Source organism: Mirounga angustirostris, unplaced genomic scaffold, assembly GCF_029215605.1.
Source record: "Mirounga angustirostris isolate CCGP_5_RB_7025 unplaced genomic scaffold, mMirAng1.0.hap1 SCAF_8, whole genome shotgun sequence".
Lineage (NCBI taxonomy): Eukaryota > Metazoa > Chordata > Mammalia > Carnivora > Phocidae > Mirounga > Mirounga angustirostris.
In genome coordinates, this window is record NW_026991716.1 from 85,177,115 (window position 1) to 85,198,147 (window position 21,033).

Below are 21,033 nucleotides of genomic sequence, written 5' to 3' on the forward strand. Positions count from 1 at the left end.
TGCTGTTCCTTCTTTTCAAAACAGTTTATAAGATCTGAATGTACTGCCAATGATTACATGGAAGGCTTAGAGAGAAGCCAGGCCCCTAGATCGTGTCTTCTTATTCTGTTTGCTCTTCATCCACCAACACCACTGAGTGCAGGAGAGGAAATGTACATGCATGGAAGAAAGAAGGGGTGACGTAATGCTTTGCTTAAGCGAAGAGGGAAGTGTTTGCAGATTGATATGAATACCAGTGTTATAGCTTGTGCTTGTTAAAAGAGACCAGCTGATCATGCTGCCTTCTCCCTTTATTCCTGTGAGCTGCTTAGTACCCATGTCAGTGTCTGATATAGAGACCAAGGAGGAGAGCACAATAGAAGTGAGTAGAGTATAGGTAAAGAGCATTGAATACAGACTTGAGAAGCAGTGAAAGTAAACACTGCCTGTGTTTTTCCCAATTTTGGATTTTCCCTTTTATATCACTGAAATGGCATTATTTTTTTATTTTATTGTATGTCAACTGTAAATCATTAAAATTTAATTTTATGATTTTTTTACATATTCAATGTCAGAAGAACTGTATAAAACAAAGTTATAGATTATTTTTATAATATTTTAGCAGATGTACTAATAAAAATAAACTTTAAGAGGTAGTAACATAGTGTACAATACAAATTTTACTTAATGGATTCATATAATAATTTTACATCTATACTGAAGTAACTGAAAGAAGCTGGAGCTGATGCTATCTAGATTTAGATACATATGTATAGATCTCCACTCTTGAAATAGGAAATCTTCTTAGTCTTTCATAAATCAAACTTTTTAAAAAATATACTCTTATGTGGAATTTAAGAAACAAAACAAATGAACAAAGGAAAAAAGTGACAAAGAAAAAAACACTCTTAAATACAAAGAACTGGGTGGTTGCCAGAGGGATGGTGAATGGGAGGGTGGGTAAAAGAGAAAAAGGGGATCAACAGTACACTTAACACAATGAGTACTAACATACAGAATTGTTGAATCATTATATTGTATACCTGAAATTAATAAAAAATAAAAAGAAAATGATTTCAGAAATATATAGTCATATTCTATCAGTTTCTTAAGGTAAATTAAAGAAAACTGGATCACTTAATGATTTCCTAACACCTAGACCATGTTAATACAGAACACTTCAAAAGCATCCCATGGGATTATTTTTTTTTTAAGAATTAATTAATTAATTTATTTGAGAGAGAGAGAGCACAAGCAGGGGGAGGGGCAGAGAGAGAGGGAGAAGCAGGCTCCCCGTTGAGCAGGGAGCCTGATGCGGGACTCGATCCCAGGACCCTGGGATCATGACCTGAGCGGAAGGCAGAGGCTCAACCGACTGAGCTACCCAGGCACCAACCATGGGATATTTTTTTTAAAAATCATCACAGATGTAAGGTACCTAGCAGGTTAATATAATTTCTTGGTTCTTACCCTATTTTTCTTCCTGATGATTTATTTAATAATTAACTTTGCTATATTTCTCCTTAAAGTTAAATTTAACCAGAAAATTTTTAAAGGAGGCATTATCTTGCTCAAAGGATCTCAGAGTTTATAGTACATAGACCAATAAAACAGTAAAAATACCAATAAAAATAAGATATGGTATAATTTAAGAATGGACAGACCTACCCAAGAAAAGATAGCTGACGATTTTATACTCACAAATGGTAAGTCATTTCACGACAGATGAATGAAAACATGGGCTAATATTATCTTTAAGCTGGCATTCAGGGACAATAGCCCTTTCATTTTACAAAGAAATCTGGAAATTTGAGAGACTATGTGACTCACCCTAGATCATTAAGCTTCTCACTGGGCCAGAACTAGAATCAGTCTCCTTTCTACCATACTAGGTCACCAGTTAAACTCTAGCTAAACATTTTGCCCCAAATTGAAAATAACTGTATTAAACAGAAGCTCTTATACTCACATACTCAGGCTTCCAAAGATTAGAAAAAACACCATGTCTGTAAAAAGGTATATACTCTGATCTACCAATAAAAAAGGCTATATACCCAGATGGTTTTATAGGTAAATTCTATAACAGGTAATTTCCATCTATTCAAGTTATGCCAGATCAAAGAGAAAAACAGGAGCTTCCCAAATCATTTTGCTATGCTGTCACAATCCTAGCCCCAAACCTGATAAAATAGCATGATAAGGAAAACCACAGCTCAATCTCACTTATTATAGACATTGTTATGGACACGGCATGTATATTAAATCATTTAAGCCTCACAACAACTCTTTGTGATGCATACTATTATTATCTCCATTTTTATAGAAGGGAAAGCTGAAGCACAGGGGGTCAAGAAACTTCCTCAAGGTAACAATTTGTAAGTGATAAAGCTAGAATTCAAATTCAGGCAATTCGGCTCCAAAATATTAGGAAACTAACCTAGTTCTGTATTAAATTAAAAACATGTAGGGATGCAAGGACTATTCAACATAAGTCATTATATTGTTAAGTAAAAAAAGAAAAAAGATGAATGCATTAATGGAGGCTTAAAAATAATATACATTTTTGATAAAATATTCTTAATCAAACAAGAATGATAAAAACTACTTAGCAGAAAGCAACATCAAACAACATATAAAATTAGTAAGCTGCATTAGAAGCTGTCTGTTTAATTCGACACTAAAGTTCCAGTGCCTAAAACAGTGCCTGGCACATAACAGGTAGTCAAATATTTGTTGTATAGATATTTTTGAAATGAAACAGTAAGACATCCCCACTATATTAAAAATAAGACTGGTGTATCTGTTATGATTCTATTATTCCACATTACTTATTAAGTTCTACCTAATGAAGCAACACTTTAAATATTAAAAAAGAAAGAAAAAGTGTATTAATTTTGAGGTTATATCATTGTATCATGAGAAAATCCAAAAGACATAAGTAAAAAGTTATTAGAACAATTATGAGCATTCAGCAAGGTGAGCAGATATAAAATATATATACAAAAAACAATAAGCTCTAAACTAACAATAATCAATCAAAATTAAAGAGAAGAAACAGTATCTGAGACTATAAAATGCAAAAGATAAATCTTTTAACCAGGATATAAGACCTAAGTGAAGAAAACTATAACATGCTCTTGGATGTAAAACAAGGCCTACATGAACGATAGGAAGCCTTATTAAAGAGCAAAATGAAATATAATGTACTTCTAATAAAATCCTTGCCGAAAGATACAACTAGAAGAAGAATATACAAGGATTAACAAAAATGTTTAAAGAGAATGGAGATGAGAGTTTCCCTACCGTAGAGTAAAACCTACTACAAAACGGCCACAATGATACTATTAGCACTAACATTTATTTATTGAGAGTTCACTATGTTCTAGTCACCCTCTAGGCACTTTACATGTAATTTAATTCTCACAATGACCCTGAAATATGTATTTTTATTCTCTCCATTTTAGAGAAAAGAAAACTGAAATACCAGAGGTTAAAATACCTTGGTATTTAAGGTAAAATTTAAGATAGTCAAGGGTCCACCATAGCAGGAAAGCATCTGGCATATCATTCTGGAAAAGTAATTTGGTTATCTTATTCATTCACTTAATAAATATTTATCAAATGACCAATCTTACCAAGTACCATTCTAGATGTTGGCAATACGGCAATGAAAAAGATATACAAGGCTCCTACCTTCATGACAGTTATGTCCCAGTATAAGGAGACAGATACTAGGAAGAAAACAAAATCACTTCAGAGTGATACAGATGCTAAGAAGGAAATAAAACTGGATGATATGAAAGAAACAAACCAGAAGGGGGGGGCTTCCTTTTTAAAAGGGCTACCTTTTTATCAATACCCAAAAAGTGATCTCTGAAGAAAAAAAATACTTGAACACTGAGCTAAGAAAAGGGCAGCCACGTAATAAGCTGGAAGAATATTCCAGACAGGCAGAAAAGCAAGAGCTGTGAGCTGGGACCAGGTCAGAATGTTCAAGTAATAGAAAGAAGGTCAACATGACTGGAGTAGAGGAAAGGAGTATATGACAATAAGTGGGTGTTTACTACAGGGGCCCAGGCACATCCTCTTTGATCCAGCAATACCACCTACAGGACTCTATCCTACAGCAATAACAGCATGTATATGCAAAACTCTGCACAAAAGAATGTTATTGCTAGATAATTTGTGAAAGGAAAACAACTGGAAAAACCTGAAGGTTGATCACTTGGGGAATGGTTGAATAGATTATGGTATAACCTATACTACACAGTTAATGAAAAGAGTCAAATGCTATATGTAGTGATCTCGAAAGAAGTCCTAGAGATACTATGCGAAAACAAGCAAGTAGATCAATATAAATGACAGGATTCCATTTTTCATTAATGAGACTCCTAAACTATGGTATGTAAAAAAATTTTTTTAAGATTTTATTTATTTATTTGAGAGGGGGAGAGAGAGAGAGTGCAACAGCAGGGAGAGGAAGAAGCAGATTCCCCGATGAGCAGGGAGCCTGGCTCAGGGTTCGATTTCAGGACACTGGGATCAGACCTGAGCCTAAGGCAGATGCTTAACCAACTGAGCCACCCAGGCGCCCCATGGTATTGAGAATTTTAACTCCTAAGTCTAGCCCTGGATAAATTCCACTTTGCTTCCTCCCCATCCTGCACACTATCACTCTGCCTCCTTTTCTAATTCATTCCCTGCCAGCATTTCAGCTCACCTCAACCCATTGCTTATTTTTTTACCTGGAAATATGAACAACCTTACAAAAATTTTAAGAATACAGAGAAGAAGAACATTTTCCTATAATTATACAAACAATACAATAGACTAAATAACTTTGAAATGACTGAATCAGCTCTATTAATTTTAGAATAGTCAAGGGGCATCAAATCTATTTAAAAATCAGAAAGCATATTATCATGAGAAATTATAGGCAACTAAATATTCAGCTAGCTATCACACTAGCAAAGATGTAAATGATGATTATTCTTACCTCTACTTTTGTTCTATAGAGAACAAGTCGTCTAAGACCGCATAACTTGGCAATGTGGTTGAAAGCTTGAGGTGGTAGTTTATCACAGGATGAGAGATTTAAGTCCTGTAAATTTGGACACATCTCAGAAATAATCTCCAAGCAAGTTTCATTAAGAAAGTGGCTGCAAGATAATTCAAGGCGCACTAATTCAGATCCACAAACCTTCAGAAACCTGTAAAAACAATGTTCTGTGTGAATTTTGTAAAACTAAAAGATACTTTTGCAAGTACACTGGAGTTACCTCAACTCTCAGTAGATACCTTCAGAAGAATGGATTTCTATTACAGAAAATGTAAAACTTGTTTCCCTTAAATTACCAAAATAGGCATGATTAGGCTAAAATAATTCAACCTGATATGATAAGATGTATTCATATCATATAAAAAGTCAGCTAACGTGAAGTGAAAAATTAAGAAAGTAGAGAATGTATTTCTCCTATCTATCTAAAATTCACATCTGAATTGGTAGAGCCAAAAAACCAAAAACATAACTCTTAGAAGTAGAAGTATTTCCCCCTAAACAATACGCATACAGTACTGGATAATTTATTTTGAATATGGCACACAAGATGAAAGCTTTAAATGACCTCAAAATAAATCAGACTAGCCTCCTCTCAACTAAGGAAATGTCTGAACTGGTTTAACTGTCCTATTGTAATGTTCCTTAAAACTGTTACTATTTACTAGACTGATGTTGAAATTATTACAAGATATTCAACTGCAGCTTCACATAAATACACAGAAGTAATTCAACATGGCGGACATAAAACTCTGTATCAGAGTGGTAATAACAATATTTATTGTAGTTGCATTACAGATGGGGGAGGACAGTCCTGTCTATAATCATCATCTGAAAATAATATAAAAGTAAATGTGAGTCTAGGAATATTTGAATCTATGAAACTTCATCAACTAAGCAAACTGAACCCTTAACTGTAACAATTATCCCTGTCCAGGTCTCTTGACATTTTCTTGCCTATCACAGTGCCACATCAGTAACATACTGTTAGTTTATTTACTCCACATCTTTTTTCCTGAATGGATTAATTAGCTTCCAAATACACATATAAAGGAAAATTAACTAAATCAATCCCTTATGAAAATAAAAGAAGTAACACTGGACTTCTAAGTCAAAAGGTTAATTTTTTGCCCTGTTCCACTTCCTGGCATGTGACCTTGGAAAAGGCATTTACCCAAGTCTCAGCACTTTCTCAGCTGTAAAAGGCAGACTAGAATTACATAACAACACTTACCACACTGCCTCATGGTTTTGAACATCAAACATTATGTGAAAGCAGTTGGTAAAGGTCAAAGCACCCCACAAACATAAAAATACAAGTTGAACCTTGGCCAACTCACATTCAAACAACAATAAAAAATTCAATTGCTACAAATTTATTTTAAATGTTGAAAATAACTATTGCCCACATATCTTATTTATACCTGAACACCCATTTATTCTTAATCCACTGCAATATGTGTTTTGCTCTCCCTAAATTTGCCCTTTCCTTTTAAATGCCAAACTCAATGCCCTTTCTTTTCAGTGCTTGAATTACTTGACTTATTGTGGCATTTCACACAACTGCCCACCCCTTCCTTAAAATTCCCTGACGCTCCTCAAGCTACTCCCTCTCCCAGATTTCTTCCAACCTGTCTCACTACTGTTACCTTTGCTAAATTGAATTAGCTAAACTGCGGTTTGCATCAAGCATATTCACTTATTCATTCAACGAATATTTATTTAGCTCATATTATGATCCAGGCATTACTCTAGGCCCTGGGGAGTTAGCAGTGGACAAAACAAAGTCCTGGCTCTCATGGAGCTTACTGATATTTTGGTAGGAGAGGTAGGCTATAAACAAGTAGCTGAATAAAACAAATAGTATATTAGAAAGTGAAAAGTGTCGAGGAGGAAATAAAAGCAGGGAAGGGCAATAGGAAGTATCAAGGGTAGGTAGGGTGGTCAGAGACGCCTCACTGAGAAGATGAGTCAAGACCCAAAGGAAGTACGGCAGTAAGCAAAGCAGGTATCTGGGAAAGAACATTCCAGGCTGAGGGAAGGGCAAGCACAACGGCTCTGGGGCAGGATACCACGTAGAGTGAGGAAATGTAAAGAGACTAATCCAGGAGGTACGAAGTGAGGGACAGATGAGGAGCAGGTCAGAGAGGTTAAGAGGCAGTTCATATAGTGTGTGTCCCATAAACACTTCGGCTTTGAGGGAGATGGCATTCTCAATCATCAGAGGGTTTTGAGCATAAGAGTGACACAACCTCCTTGTGTCTTAGCAGGATCACTCTGGTTTCTGTGTAGAGAATAGACTGAAGGGGAAGAGAAGTAAAAATAGGGGGACAGTCAAGACACCACTAAAATATTCAGGAAAGAGAAGATGGTGCACTGGATCCAGATGGTAGCACTGAATGTGGTGCTCAATATTCAGATTCTGGATCTATTTCAAAGGTGGGCAATGTATACTAAATTATGACACACCTTCTCTATACTGAACTGAACTCAGGCTCATCTACATTTTTTTCCCTCCTAACTACAATGTCCTTCCCTACTAATTTGTTTTTATTGAGATTTAAAGCTGCCTCAAATCCTTTGGCAACTGAAACAGATTTTTGGCATACCCAATCCTTAGCACAATGCCAGGCATGGAAAAAACATTTGATGAGAGTTTACTGAATGTATCTTCCAATTAAGAAAATTCACTTGAAGAATTTAAGTTTCCTCTACTCCAGAACAGACTAAGTTCTATGGGCTCAGGGTATTTTCCCCTTACTAGGGTTAAACTATTCCCAAGAAATATGATGAAATTAACAATTTTACCTAACTTTGAGTATAAATAGTAGTTATAGGTAGTTCTTCATATTTTTGTAAGCTAGCAACCTAGAAATGGATGTAGGGTTTCAAAGAACTAAAGACTATTCTACTTGGATTTGATACTTGCAACACTTTGACATCTCTTTTCTCCTTACCTCATTATTGAACTTTTCTTCTCTAAATTCTTCTCTAAAGTTCCCAAATTGATTTAATGAATGACAGATTTTGAAAGCACAATAAAGATAATGATCATGCCTACAGTACCTTTTGGACTTTCCCTCTCTTTTTCTATATTGCATATTTTTACTCTGAGCAGATTATTTAGTTAATATCCCCATACTGTGTCTTCCTAAACTTATAGGATCTGTACTACCTACTTCTTCATGATCTCTGCAGTTCAAGAAGGCAGACGTAGTAGCAGACTCAATTAATTAGCCGAACACAACTCTTGTTTCTTTCCTTAATGCTCCTCATGTAAGTTTTATGTTACTGCGTAATTACATACATGTTTTTGTCTTGGTCATCTATTTATTTGTCTCAATTGTGATACTGGTCACCTAAAAGGAGAACTACAGCTTCTTTATTTTCTACAGCCTCTTCATTCCATGATATGAATTCTCATAAAGTATTTCTTGATATTGAGGGTATTATGAGAAGACCTAAACTAGGTCTCTTGCTATGGGAAAAGAAAGAAATGGCTTATCCTTATGTGAAGTAATTTGTCCAGAGTAATATAGGCACATAAGAAGTAATTTACTACATGGTAACTTGCACCCTAAAATAATAAAATCATATGAATACATTATTTAATCTGAGTTTACTCATCAAAATAAAAGGCACCAATCCTCAGAACTTGCCTGATGTATAAAGGTAAGGGGGAAGAAAAAGGGAAGGGGAGAATGAGACATAAATGTCTATGGCTTCTGATTCCTACCGGTACATTTTATTAGCTGACTCTGAGTTTTATGAAACAGCATATTTAAGATAAATCTTTAATCCCTTATAATTTGGAACATTATTTAATACATCTGATCCAAAATAAAGCCATTAAAAACAAAACTCCTTATTGGCAGGAGAAAGAAAGTCTTAAAATTGCCTCAAATCTCTGGGAATTGACATTCTAAAAGAGGTAACTGTATAAAGCATAGGTAGTCAATTGAATAAACAAATAAGCAATAAGCTCTTTATCCCATAAAATTGTAGCTCTGTTTCAAAACACCTAATAAAATTCTTGTATCTAAAAAGCATCCAAGAATGTTTCCTTAATGAAACAATTAGAGGAGTCAGGGGTAAAATCTCTACATAACTGAAGTGGAGATCAAGGTGATTAATTTGGGCAACTATCCGAAGAAAAATAGTAGTGGAAAAATAAACCTAAGGCTTTTTGAGCATCAGAGTGATACGATTAAGCCTCAAAGCACAAACAGGTGGGGTGGGGGGCAAAGAAATATCAAAGACTAGGGAACTCTATTATAAAAGAAAAGTGGAATTATAAAAGATGTGGTTCTAATGAGTAATGATATGCATGAGCAGTACTTGAAGTTGCAAATCACAAATCTGGAGATAGAATAGGATTTTAATAACTGATTAAAACTTTTAAGTTCTTGTTATTCCAATTCAACCTATTTTCCCACTCTTCTGAATAATATAAATTCCTAAAAAGTTCCTTGAAATCCAGTTAAACAGTTCCAACCTGTGAGGAAAGGTTTTTCGGCAACAAAAATAAACTGTATCAAACTTTTCCCAGAGACTTGCTCAACAGCAGCTCATTATCACTGGTCTCTAGTTTAAAAATGTACTTTTTTCTTTAAAGTATTATAAATAAGTCTTCTTCACAGTAATGAGCATAAATAGACCATACTTATTCATAGATTATTCATTAATAATCAAGCCATAAATATGTATTGTTTATTCTGGGAATGCTGCCTACAAGCCATAATGACTATCAATTCAGCAGTCAAGTCAAGGAGGCCAACAGCAATCAGTAGGCAAGACTCCAGTATCTCCCATCCAAAAAAAGAATTCTCTCTTCCTGGTATTTAAATGTTTTATTTCCTTCATGGGAACAATGACTATGCTTAAAGGAATGCTATCAAGATTTATAGTTTCACTGGCTGAAATACTACCGTAAAATATGGAAAACTTAAATTTATGTATGTACCTTTGTGATTATTCAAACAGCCCCACAGCAACTAACATGGCTGAATTGAAAATGGAAGAGAAATTGCTGGTGAGAAAGTAGACTGGAGCTTTAATCTTGCAAAAGAAGATCTTTATCCATTATGATTCTAAAATTTAAAAAGTAGCATTACTAAACTTTCTTCTCACAACTTATGCCTCTGCTCATGCACCAGAATGAGTGAAACAAAGGGAGTTTTAAAACAGTGATTTAATACTACTGTTCCATTTTACTCATTATATCATGGTCTTTTGCAACATTTTGCCAAAGAAGCTGGACTTCAGCTGTTCACTACCAATGTTTAAAGTCTACACTCATTAGTTATCATCCTGTTATTTTATTAATAAAAATATAGGAAGGATGTTTACATGTTTATATCTTTATTCTTCCTATAGCCTGACGTAGGAACTATGTTAAACATTTCTTTACACAGTCAACACTCAGTATAATTTCTTAAACACTAAGGATGAAAACAAACAATAAATTCCGAGTAGTGGGTAACATTGAAGAAAGAGCTCTTAGAGGAATTAAAATAACCTGAAAGGTCCTTATAATGTAAAATAATGCTTACTGACACCAGTCATTCTATCTATGAGTTAGTCTTGATTTTTGAGCCACGGTGCATGCTCTAAACACCCACAGTCATCATTAGCTTCAGTCCTTCTTGGTCCTATTAGCAGGGAGGAAAATTTTCAAATGAAGGGTGGGGGTGGGGGGAGCAAGGGGAAGTAGAAAGGATTCAGCTGTGTTTCATTGGATAGCTGTCAAATGTCCAGCAATTTTTAAAATGTGGATTCCATAAAAATTCACCAAAATCATACTGCCAAAAAAGAAATGCCTATTTTTTTTACCCTAGGTATCTCCTAAGCAAATTTACATAACAGAAAACATTTTGTACACATAGCATGAGATATATATATATATATATACTCTCTGACCCACAATACCATGTTTTATGTAAGATCTCCTTTCTATGGCTTTATTTTTGGCGGGAAAGAAAGGAACTCAGGGTATCCAGGGTTTCAACATGTGCTATAAGCCATTACTGCTTGTGTTTATTTTTTACTTTGTTGCATAAACTATCAATATTAGCACTTTGAACACACTGTTATTCTCCCAAAAATTATTATTTCATCCGACTTTTATGGCATCAAATATTTATTTCTGGAACTGCATCTTTATTTTTATAGTCTAGTCAAGGGAAAACAAGGCTCAATATACAAATTTCTAATTCATAAACCACTGTTCAAGAATGTATCCACTGAGGATGTGTGAGGAGAAAGCTGTTGTTCATTTTTAACTTCTAAAAACCAAATAGAAGATGATCCATTAATCAAAAATAACAGGTAATTTCCCCAAAGTTTCTACTCCTTCATTATTTAACTTAATGAAATGATGGGATTATACTGTAACGGACAATGAGAATAACCCCGTCAAGGTTAAGAGAAAAACACCTGTTTGTATCATAAGCAAAATTAAGATGGCATTACTAAATGAATATGCATTTGTGCAAGCTTTCAAATGTTTAACAGGTGACATTTAATAGTAAGAAAACGAAATGCTTAAATAGAAAGGAGCAGAAACACCTGGGCAGGTCTGCAAGTGTGGTCGCCTACTTAGCATGCAATTGCATTTTCAACATAATTAGTTTAAATGAGCTTCTAAATTTGGGTGATGTATTGCACATGTAATTAAGATTTAATTAAAAATGTTCTATAATAAATTGTTTTCCATTTCTGACAAATCACATTAGAGAGGTGGATTTTGATTTGGAAATAGTTTTTAAAATGTGTTAATCATCTGTGCTGAAAATATGAGAAAAAAAAGGAGGTCTGCTGAAAGTTACTTGGGATTTACAAAATTGGAGGGAAAGGGCAGAGTTTTGTGTCATATTATTGTGAAGTTTAGCTGAAGAGGATGGTGAAACTCATTTTGATAAGTAGAAGCATTCTGAACGTGACGATACACAAAATGGGTTTCTTTTTTATTTCTGTAAAGTATACAGTAGATACTTTCAAACTTTTCCTACGGAAACGACTCAACAGTTTAAGTACCGTGTGCTGGTAAAATGAGCGCAGCAAGGCTTGGAACTAACCTGCTAAATCCCGCCACAGAGATGAAGCCCCTATTGCCAGTCCAAGATAAATTAAGCCACTGAACGAGGGTGCAGCGAGGCTGCAGAAATTCCAGGGAGGTGTCATTTAGTTTTGCCCAGTACGGTTGCAGATTGAGGTGGATGTATTGTAGAGGATCACAGCAATGCTGGTTCAGTAGTTTGCAAGTCTGGGCTAATCTACACAGGTCTGGTAGTGTAAGATGATTCAGAATCAGTTGAATGAGCTACATCAAACAGATTGAAAAACAGAATCACTTAAGTATATTGTCCGGTCTAATAAAGAACAATAGTGTCACATTATTCGTAACAATATTTTCACATACAACATCAAGACTCCACAGCATTACCCAAATCAGAAGAAACCATACTTACATAAGACAATATATATTACATTTCAAAATTGTTTTAAGTATACTCGGTTCATGTTGACTACTCATTTTTTTTTACAGTACAAACATCTATTTTGGTAATCTGTTGAATAATAGTTTCTCATAGACTCAACATTTACTGAACATCTACTATACCTCAAACATGGTGAGAGATGAAGAGCTGCCATTTTCAGAGTTTTGCAGAGTCCAATGGGAACTGGTAAGTACAATGACATGTTTTAATAGTTTTGAAAGACAGGAGCAGGGGCTGCTCTGGAAGATACAGGCCTAACCTCAAAGGGAGAGTGTACTTATACCAGGAAGGCTCAGCTTTAAAGGGTGAGAGGCAAACTAAGTGAAAGACTAGTTAGTGGTTGGGGCGCCTGGGTGGCTCAGTTGGTTAAGCGACTGCCTTCGGCTCAGGTCATGATCCTGGAGTCCCAGGATCGAGTCCCGCATCAGGTTCGCTGCTCGGCGGGGAGTCTGCTTCTCCCTCCGACCCTCCCCACTCATGTGCTCTCTCTCATTCTCTCTCTCTCAAATAAATAAATAAAATCTTTAAAAAAAAAAAAAAAAGACTAGTTAGTGGTTAAGGACTGGGTTATGAGGAGCCTCACAGACGAGCGTGAATTTATTCCGAAAGCAATAAGGAGTCTTGAAGGGCTTCACACTGCAGAATGACATGGTCAGATTTGCATTTGGAAAGCTCATGGCAGGGGTTACTCCTCAAGGCAGGGAGGCAGGGAGGCAGGGAGGCAGGGAGGCAGGGAGGCAGGGAGGCAGGGAGGCAGGGAGGCAGGGAGGCAGGGAGGCAGGGAGGCAGGGAGGCAGGGAAGCAGGGAGGCAGGGAGGGAAACCAGCCACGGAGCTGCTACAGAATTCCCAGAGGAAAGAGAAAACAAGGGCCTACTGGCAGTGATGATGTAGCAAACATATACAAAAAGTATTAAAGAGGAGGAATCCAAAAGACTTTTTTATCTCTAATTAAAATAGTTTCCTTGAACTAGTCCAAGATTTTTTTTTTTTTTCCCTTGACTATGAGTAGTTTGGGGCTTCTAAACTAACTTTTCTAGAACTACTGCTAAATAGCCTGGTCTGGACCAAGAAACGAAGAAAAAAAAAGATCAAATATTTGCTAAATGGTAAAAATCTTTAGATGAGAGAGAATATTGAGTTTCTTGCTTAATGCAGCGTATTTGTCTAGCTACACTTTTTGTTTTGCAAATATACCCTTTAACCTTAAATGATGTTCTTCGATTTATTTGACTACGTAAGCCCAATATTCACTTCAGGACAGAATTTCACTGTTTTAGGCCAAAAACTTACAAAATAGTGACAACAACGTGATATTTAAAATAAGCTTAAAGGGTACATAAAATATGAGCATTGCTGACTAATACATAGATTGTGTTCAGTAAGGCTTGGGGTATTTTTGCTCTTTATTTTTAAGACTGAACTGGACTTTAAAAAATATTAAAGGGGTCTGATATAAAAAAGAGGGAACGATAAGGAAATTAAAAATTATTCTAAAATCCCATCACCCCAATAACATGCAAACTGCTGACATGTAAAATATACAAACAACAAAAGAAAATCGGGGTAAAACATTAGAAAACCCAAACACCGAAGAAAGGTAGAAAATGAGAAGTTTCTATCATCAAATCTAACGAACCCTCTCCCCACTGGTAAGCCCTTAACGTTTTTCTGATCTCTTCCAATAAATATGTACAAAATCCCATTTTGGATTTGCACTAAAAGAATGATAATATATACACTGTTCTCTACCTTGCTTTTCTCATTTAATGATGTATCTTATAGGTACCTCTTTATCTGCACATAGAAATCCACCCCATTCCTTTTTATAGATGTGGCATACTGTCCAATTGATTTCTCACTGACATAATTCCTGTTTTAATACTACAATAATGTTGTGTGTGTGCATGTATGTATATCTTGGCAAACTTTGCAAACATACCTTAGGGTAAATTTCGTTTGACATAAGCACAAAATTGCCCTTCAGAGTGTTTGCATCAATTTACTACAGTGTAAAAAAGTACCCATTCAGGGGCACCTGGGTGGCTCAGTCGGTTGGGTGACCCACTCTTGGTTTTGGCGTAGGTCATGATCTCATGGGTTGTAGGATCGAGCCCCGCGTCAGGCTCCGTGCTCAGAAGGGAGTCTGCTTGAGATTCTTTCCCTCTGCCCTTCCCCTCACACATACTCTCTCTTTCTCTCTCTCAAATAATTTTTTCAAAAGATTTTATTTATTTGACATACACACACACAGAGAGAGAGAGGACAAGCAGGGGGAGGAGGAAAGGGAGAAGCAGGCCCCCTGCTGAGCAGGGAGCCCGTTGCGGGGCTCGATCCCAGGACCCTGAGATCACGACCTGAGCCGAAGGCAGATGTTTGACTGAGCCACCCAGGTGCCCCAATAATTTTTTTAAAGTAACCATTCACTTATGTCCTAGACAGCACTGTTAGCAATAAATTTCATCATTCTGAAACCAGAAAAAGAAGAAACAGAAACAAAAACAGTATGGCACTGTTGTTTTTTATTGCTGTTCTTTTTTTAACTACAGAAATGTAACCCTTTGCCAAGGGAGTTGCCAATATTTCTGTTCTTTTGGCCTGTTTCTGGACTCTATTCTGTTCCATTTATTTATCCATTATTTCTCTCATATCAATAGACCTCTAAGTCAAATGAGTTTTGTTCTAATTTTTTTAGAGTTTATGCATTGGAATGCACTGGATTGTTTGGCTGCAAATGAGAATCTATCTTCATTGTTGATGCACAAATATCATTCCCATAGCTTCAGAATATGCTTTATTATCTGGTGGAATTAGCGCTCCCTCCATTACTCTTCTTTTCCAGAATTTTCCTGAGTATTTTCATGTTTTTTCAGGTAAACTTTCCAATTAAAAAACAATAAAAAAAATTCTGTATTTTAATTGGGACTTCATTGAATACACAGATTAAGGAAAGCTGACACCTTGACTTTATTGTGTCTTCTTAGGCAGGGGCATGGTACAATTTATCATTTAATGATCTTTCATGTTCCTAGAGTTCCTAAAGCTATTGATTTTTGTCTATTAACTTTGTGACCTGCCAACCTTTGTTCCTAATAGTTTGTCTATTCTAAGAATTCTAGTACATAATCATATCATCTGCAAATGATGATGATTTTATAGCCTCCTTTCCAAAAATTATGCCTTTTCCTTCTCATATTTCCAGCATTGGCTAGTGTTTCTAGAATAATGTTAAGTAACACTGTTGTCTTGTTCCTGGCTTTAATTTAAATGTGAGCCACAAATGTGGCACATATGTAATTTTTAAAGTAAATACATTTTTTTAAAAAGTCAAAAGACTGCAGTTAATAATACTGTATTGTACACCTGAAAGTTACTGAGAGTAAATCTTAAGCATTTTCAACACAAACATTAAAAAAAAAAAAGCGATATGAGGTGACGTATGTGTCACTTATCTCGATCTTGGAAATCATTCTACAATGTATATGTATATGAAATCATCAGGGGCGCCTGGGTGGCTCAGCCAGTTAAGTGTCTGCCTTCGGCTCAGGTCATGATCCCAGCGTCCTGTGATCAAGCCCCGCATCGGGCTCCCTGCTGAGCGGGAAGCCTGCTTCTCCCTCTCCCTCTGCCTGCCTGTCTGCCTACTTGTGATCTCTCTCTCTCTAATAAATAAATAAAATCTTTAGAAAAAAAAAGAAATCATCATGTTGTACGCTTTAAATATATACAATTATATTTTTCAATTATTCCTTAATAAAGTTAAAAATAAAGGCAAAAGAACAGTGATACTAATTTTAATATAGTTTATTTAATACTATATTAAAAATGATCATTTCAACTTGCAACCAACATAAAACTACTGAGATATTTTATTCTTTTTTTTTGTATGAAGTCTTTGAAATCCTGTTATTTTATACTTTCAACACATTTTAATTCAGATTAGCCATATTTCAAGTGCTCAATAGTACATGTGGCTAGTGGCTACCACATTGGAGAAAGAATTTCTAGTGTTTGATAACTAAACGTGATGTTAGCTTTTGGCTAATAATATTTGGTAGTAAACAATTACTATCAAGAAGCTTAACAAGGTATATATATATTTTTTTAACGGCGACGGATAACAAATTTGGGTATCTATCCAGCTGCCATTTGTCAACCAATTTTATGTATCCACTAAGATGGGATAGGATTTTTCTCCTTTTGACCTAGTACTATGGTATGATAATTCTCTAATACCAAAAACAATTTCTAATAGCAAAACACCCTTGAATTCCAGGAATGCGTCCTGAATGATTTTGTTGTATTATCTTTTAAAATAATTCTATTTACTCTACTGTATTTTGCAGAAGTAAAATTGGTCTGTAGTCTTTTTATGTGCTACAATGTTACCCTGGCTTAATAAAAACATCAAAAGCTTTCCTTTTTCTTTACGCCATGGAAGAGTTTAAATAATATAGGATTTATCTGTTTCTTAAACATTTGAAAGAACCTATGAGAGCCATCTGGGCTTGGCAACAGTAGGATCTTAAATATTTGTAGAATGAATTAAAAATCTGTTGTTTTAACTACAATATTAAAAGTCATATCAGGAGAATTTTTAAGCAGTTAGTGCAAGAAGGCATTAAAAATTAAATATATCCCTGTATCAGAGGACCAATAATTCACTTTTTCCAGATGATTTGTAATTTAAATAACACCCGGCAATTTCTGGCATCGTTCCAAACAAAAGACACCAGTGTTAAAAGATGTGTATTTTGTGTGAAAACATTCTATGATACTTAATATTACATTTTAAGCAAATATCAAAATAGAAAAAGAATAGCAAAAAGTCAGAAACCATGACATTGACACGTGAAAAAGCACTTTTGGATTTTGATTAAATAAGAGATGACACGTTTCAGGCCTACAAGACAATACCCATTAATCATTACATATTTAGTATCTATTACAACGTGTTTTTATATGGGGGTATCCTAGCATGAAGTACCATTTGATACTACAGCGAATGTAGGATGTGATGGTGGGGAGGACTCCCCAAACAGACTTGATCTATCTGCCCTCAAAACCCACTCTACTCATAATACAATTATCTTCAACTATGAAAACACTGTCATTTGACACATTTATATATGGGGTTTTTTTTTTCCACTTTAAATAATTTGGATTATCTTAAGATAATTTGGGTAACTTTTTTTTTTTTAAGTTTCTCTTTTTTAGTCACTGAGAGATCATTCAGTGTTCTCTCTCTCTGCATGGTGCTCGGCTTTCGTCAGGGCTCGGTAATGTCCTCAGACTACAGATTCTGTCTCCCGGTGTTTTCCCCATGCCTCTGTGGTAGTGATCAAACCCCTTCCCGTACTGGAAGCCTTCTCTCTCTGCTTTCCTTCAGCATAGAAACATGCTGAAATCTCTCCCAGCCTGCATCACAGATGGAAATCTTCCTACTCTGCTGCTCCCTCCACCATTCACTTGTCTTTTCTCCTTTTAGAAGTTAGAACAGATAATTCCTATAATTCATACTCTCCCCCATTTTGATATGCCGTTTTTGAGTGCCAAAGGGGCGAAATGTTACGCAAGATGACAAAGTAGTATTCATTATTGGTGGACAGTCTTCTCCATGTTACAGCCCATAAAAAGAATACATTCACAGAAATATTTTCCTGCTTACACTCAAAGTAAACAGTTTTTGTCTCTGCTTCTCTCACCCTCCTTCATGCCTTAACCAAATATGGCAAGGTTTTCTCATTCTTCACCTATGTTCATGGCTCCACTAAACTGATAAATGTAAAGGATTATCAAAGATCTCCCAGCAACCAAAACCTGTGGGTACTTGTAATTTAGCTCTCTGCAACAGTGTGGCTATGTCCTTTTTTATGTTTTCTATGCCTATTGCTTTGCTTTTAAGACTCTCATCTTCATCTCGAGTGCCTTTTCTGATGGGTCTTCCTCTATGGGACTCCTAGATGTTAGTATTCCCAGAATTCTGCTCTTGGCCCTTGATTCATACTCGACAGACTTTCCCCAGTTAATTTTATCTACCATGGTGCCCCTTGCCTCTTTCAAGTAGACTCACTCAAATATAAACTCAGACCTTCCTCCTGCATTTCAAACTGAAATACTAACTGCCTACTGTCCTCAACCAGTTGAGATGCTTTGGTGAATCACAGGCACCTCAAAGTCAGTATGTCCTTCCTACCTTCACCCACTGTCTTATGATTAATGGCATGTCCATCCACCTAGTCATTTAGACCAGAAACCTGAAAGTCTCTCTGATGGTCTGCTTCATCTAGAGATGAACATTTACTTACTACTTTCAATTTCTACCCTCTGAGCTCTGAGAATATTTCTCATACTCATCTCCTTTCCAAATCTTCCAGTATCCAGGCTTCATCATTTCTTGCCTCAATTACAGCAGTAATTTCCTAACTGGTGTCCCTGACTCCCACCCTGACCTTCTCTTGGTCTACTCTTCATTTGCCAGCGGAGTAATCTAAGACAGAAATCTCATTTTCTTATTCTCATTTTTTAAATAAATTAAATAAAACCTTCAGTGTTTCCCCACTGACTACAGAAAAGGTCCATGGTCTTTTTAATACCATGACGCATATGAAAGACAAAATTTACATGAAGGCCAAAAACCTGAGCAATTATTCTAATTGTGGGACAACGCATGTGCAAAAATGCCTGCATATTATGGGACGTTCCTGGCATGTTAGCTATTCCACACCTTTCTCTCCCACTCAAAAAAGCATTATGAAGAATACAAGAGAATACAAGAAAGTGAGTGTGAAACTATTATAGGTATATCATCTCTAATTTTTTACCACAAGGTATTTATATAAAGTCTCAAGTATCTAGGACTTCGCCCCGATTAATTTTGCTGGGTACTGAAGAAATACAGCACCCTGAGGAACACAGGCTGAAGGGATAAAATGCAAATCTCTCAGTAAACCCACAAGCCCTCTCAGATGCAGGCTGTGCATTGCCAATGCCATGATGTCCCAATCACTGTCATCTCCACGAACGAGGTGCTGTAGAGTTAGGCACCGAGGCTGTTCTGAGCCTCCATCCAGCTTCATCTCTTACAGCCTCTGCTATCCAATCCTCTCCCAGTCACCCTGAAAGACCGGAGTTCCCAAACAGGTCACAGGGTTTCACTTCCTCTCACCTCTGTACATTCTCTTCCTTCTGCCTGAAGTTCCCCTCAGTTAGTCATCTGAATGCTCTGTGTCAGCCTTTTCTCAGGTCTGGATAAAATTCAAAAACTGTTCAAAATATATTTGCTGAATTTAAATCTCTATTTTGTAGTTTTAGGAAATGGGTAAGAATCAAAGAAGTGATTTCGTTTCCTCCTGATGAACTGCTCCCACTGTCGAGAGGACAGATACTCCTTGAAGTCTGGGGAACAACCCTGTCAGGATCATATCCTCCTCTTTCCCCAACTCAACTCTTCCTTCGACTTTCCTCAGTCCTCCCAACCAAGAGCCAGAAGGTCTCATCCAATCTGTGAAGCTTTCTTTCTATAACACAAGACCTGACCTAGATGGCCTGGGTGGGACCCTGGTCCCATGGCTTACTGACTAAATTACGTTGGATCCTTAACTTCATCTTTATGTGCCAACTTGAGCTACTTCACAGGATGTATGACAGCATTTTAACTGCAAAATGTTGTATGGGCATTGTGGTGACCGTTAGGCCTTCAAGAGGCCATCTTACTGTTCTCTGCAAGTTAAGTTACTTGTGTTATTACAATGAAACCTGAAATACCTACCAAGTTGGAAGGGGAGAGTCTAAATTGGCTGAAATTTGTTTATAAATTTTTCTTGAAAAGATTTGGTTATATTATTTTTAACCACACATAGCAGTGGTCAGCAAGGGGCAAAAATGCCTGGTGGTGTGCTTTTGGCACCTGATGCCTGGGAGTCAGGGATGCTAAGCTGCTACACTGCAGAAATGCCCCTGGAGAGACACACTAAAAACAAGGCTTTAGGCAAAGACATCCTCCACCTGCCTAGACCAAAAATTATAACTAGTCAGCATTATATAAAAAAGAGTTAGTAGAGAAGCATAAAGGACACTTGGAGAAACTATGGGCTTATCAAGTAGATAAGCATCCCTCTCACAGTCTTACTAATACTCTAATGCAAGACAAAAGTGGTAAGATTACTTAACATAATTTTGTCTTGTTTTTTCAGAATCGAAATACAGTCAACCCTTGAACAACAGCAAGGGTTAAGGGCGTCATCCCCCTCCACAGTTGAAAATCCATGTATAACTTCTGACTCCCCAAAAAGTCAACTATTAAGAGCCTACTGTTGACTTAAGCCTTACAGCTAACATAAACAGTCGAGTATCACATTTTGTATATTATATGTACTATGTACTATATTCTTTCAATGACATAAGCTAGAGAAGAAAAAATGTTAAGAAAATCCTAAGGAAAATGCATTTACAGTATTACACTGTAAAAAAAAAAAAAAATCTATGTATAAGTGGATCC

The 21,033-nt window shown here is 36.2% G+C and overlaps 1 protein-coding gene across 1 annotated transcript in view; it reads right to left on the bottom strand.

The window, feature by feature from the left end:
• Positions 1–21,033, bottom strand: part of FBXL4 (F-box and leucine rich repeat protein 4) — a 79,826-nt gene that overhangs the window by 33,589 nt on the left and 25,204 nt on the right. The window contains exons 5-6 of the mRNA XM_064597896.1: positions 12,112–12,356; positions 4,976–5,189 (exon numbers count right to left, since the gene is read on the bottom strand). Coding sequence (XP_064453966.1) covers positions 4,976–5,189; positions 12,112–12,356 — 459 coding nt within the window. The remainder of the gene's footprint in view (positions 1–4,975; positions 5,190–12,111; positions 12,357–21,033) is intronic.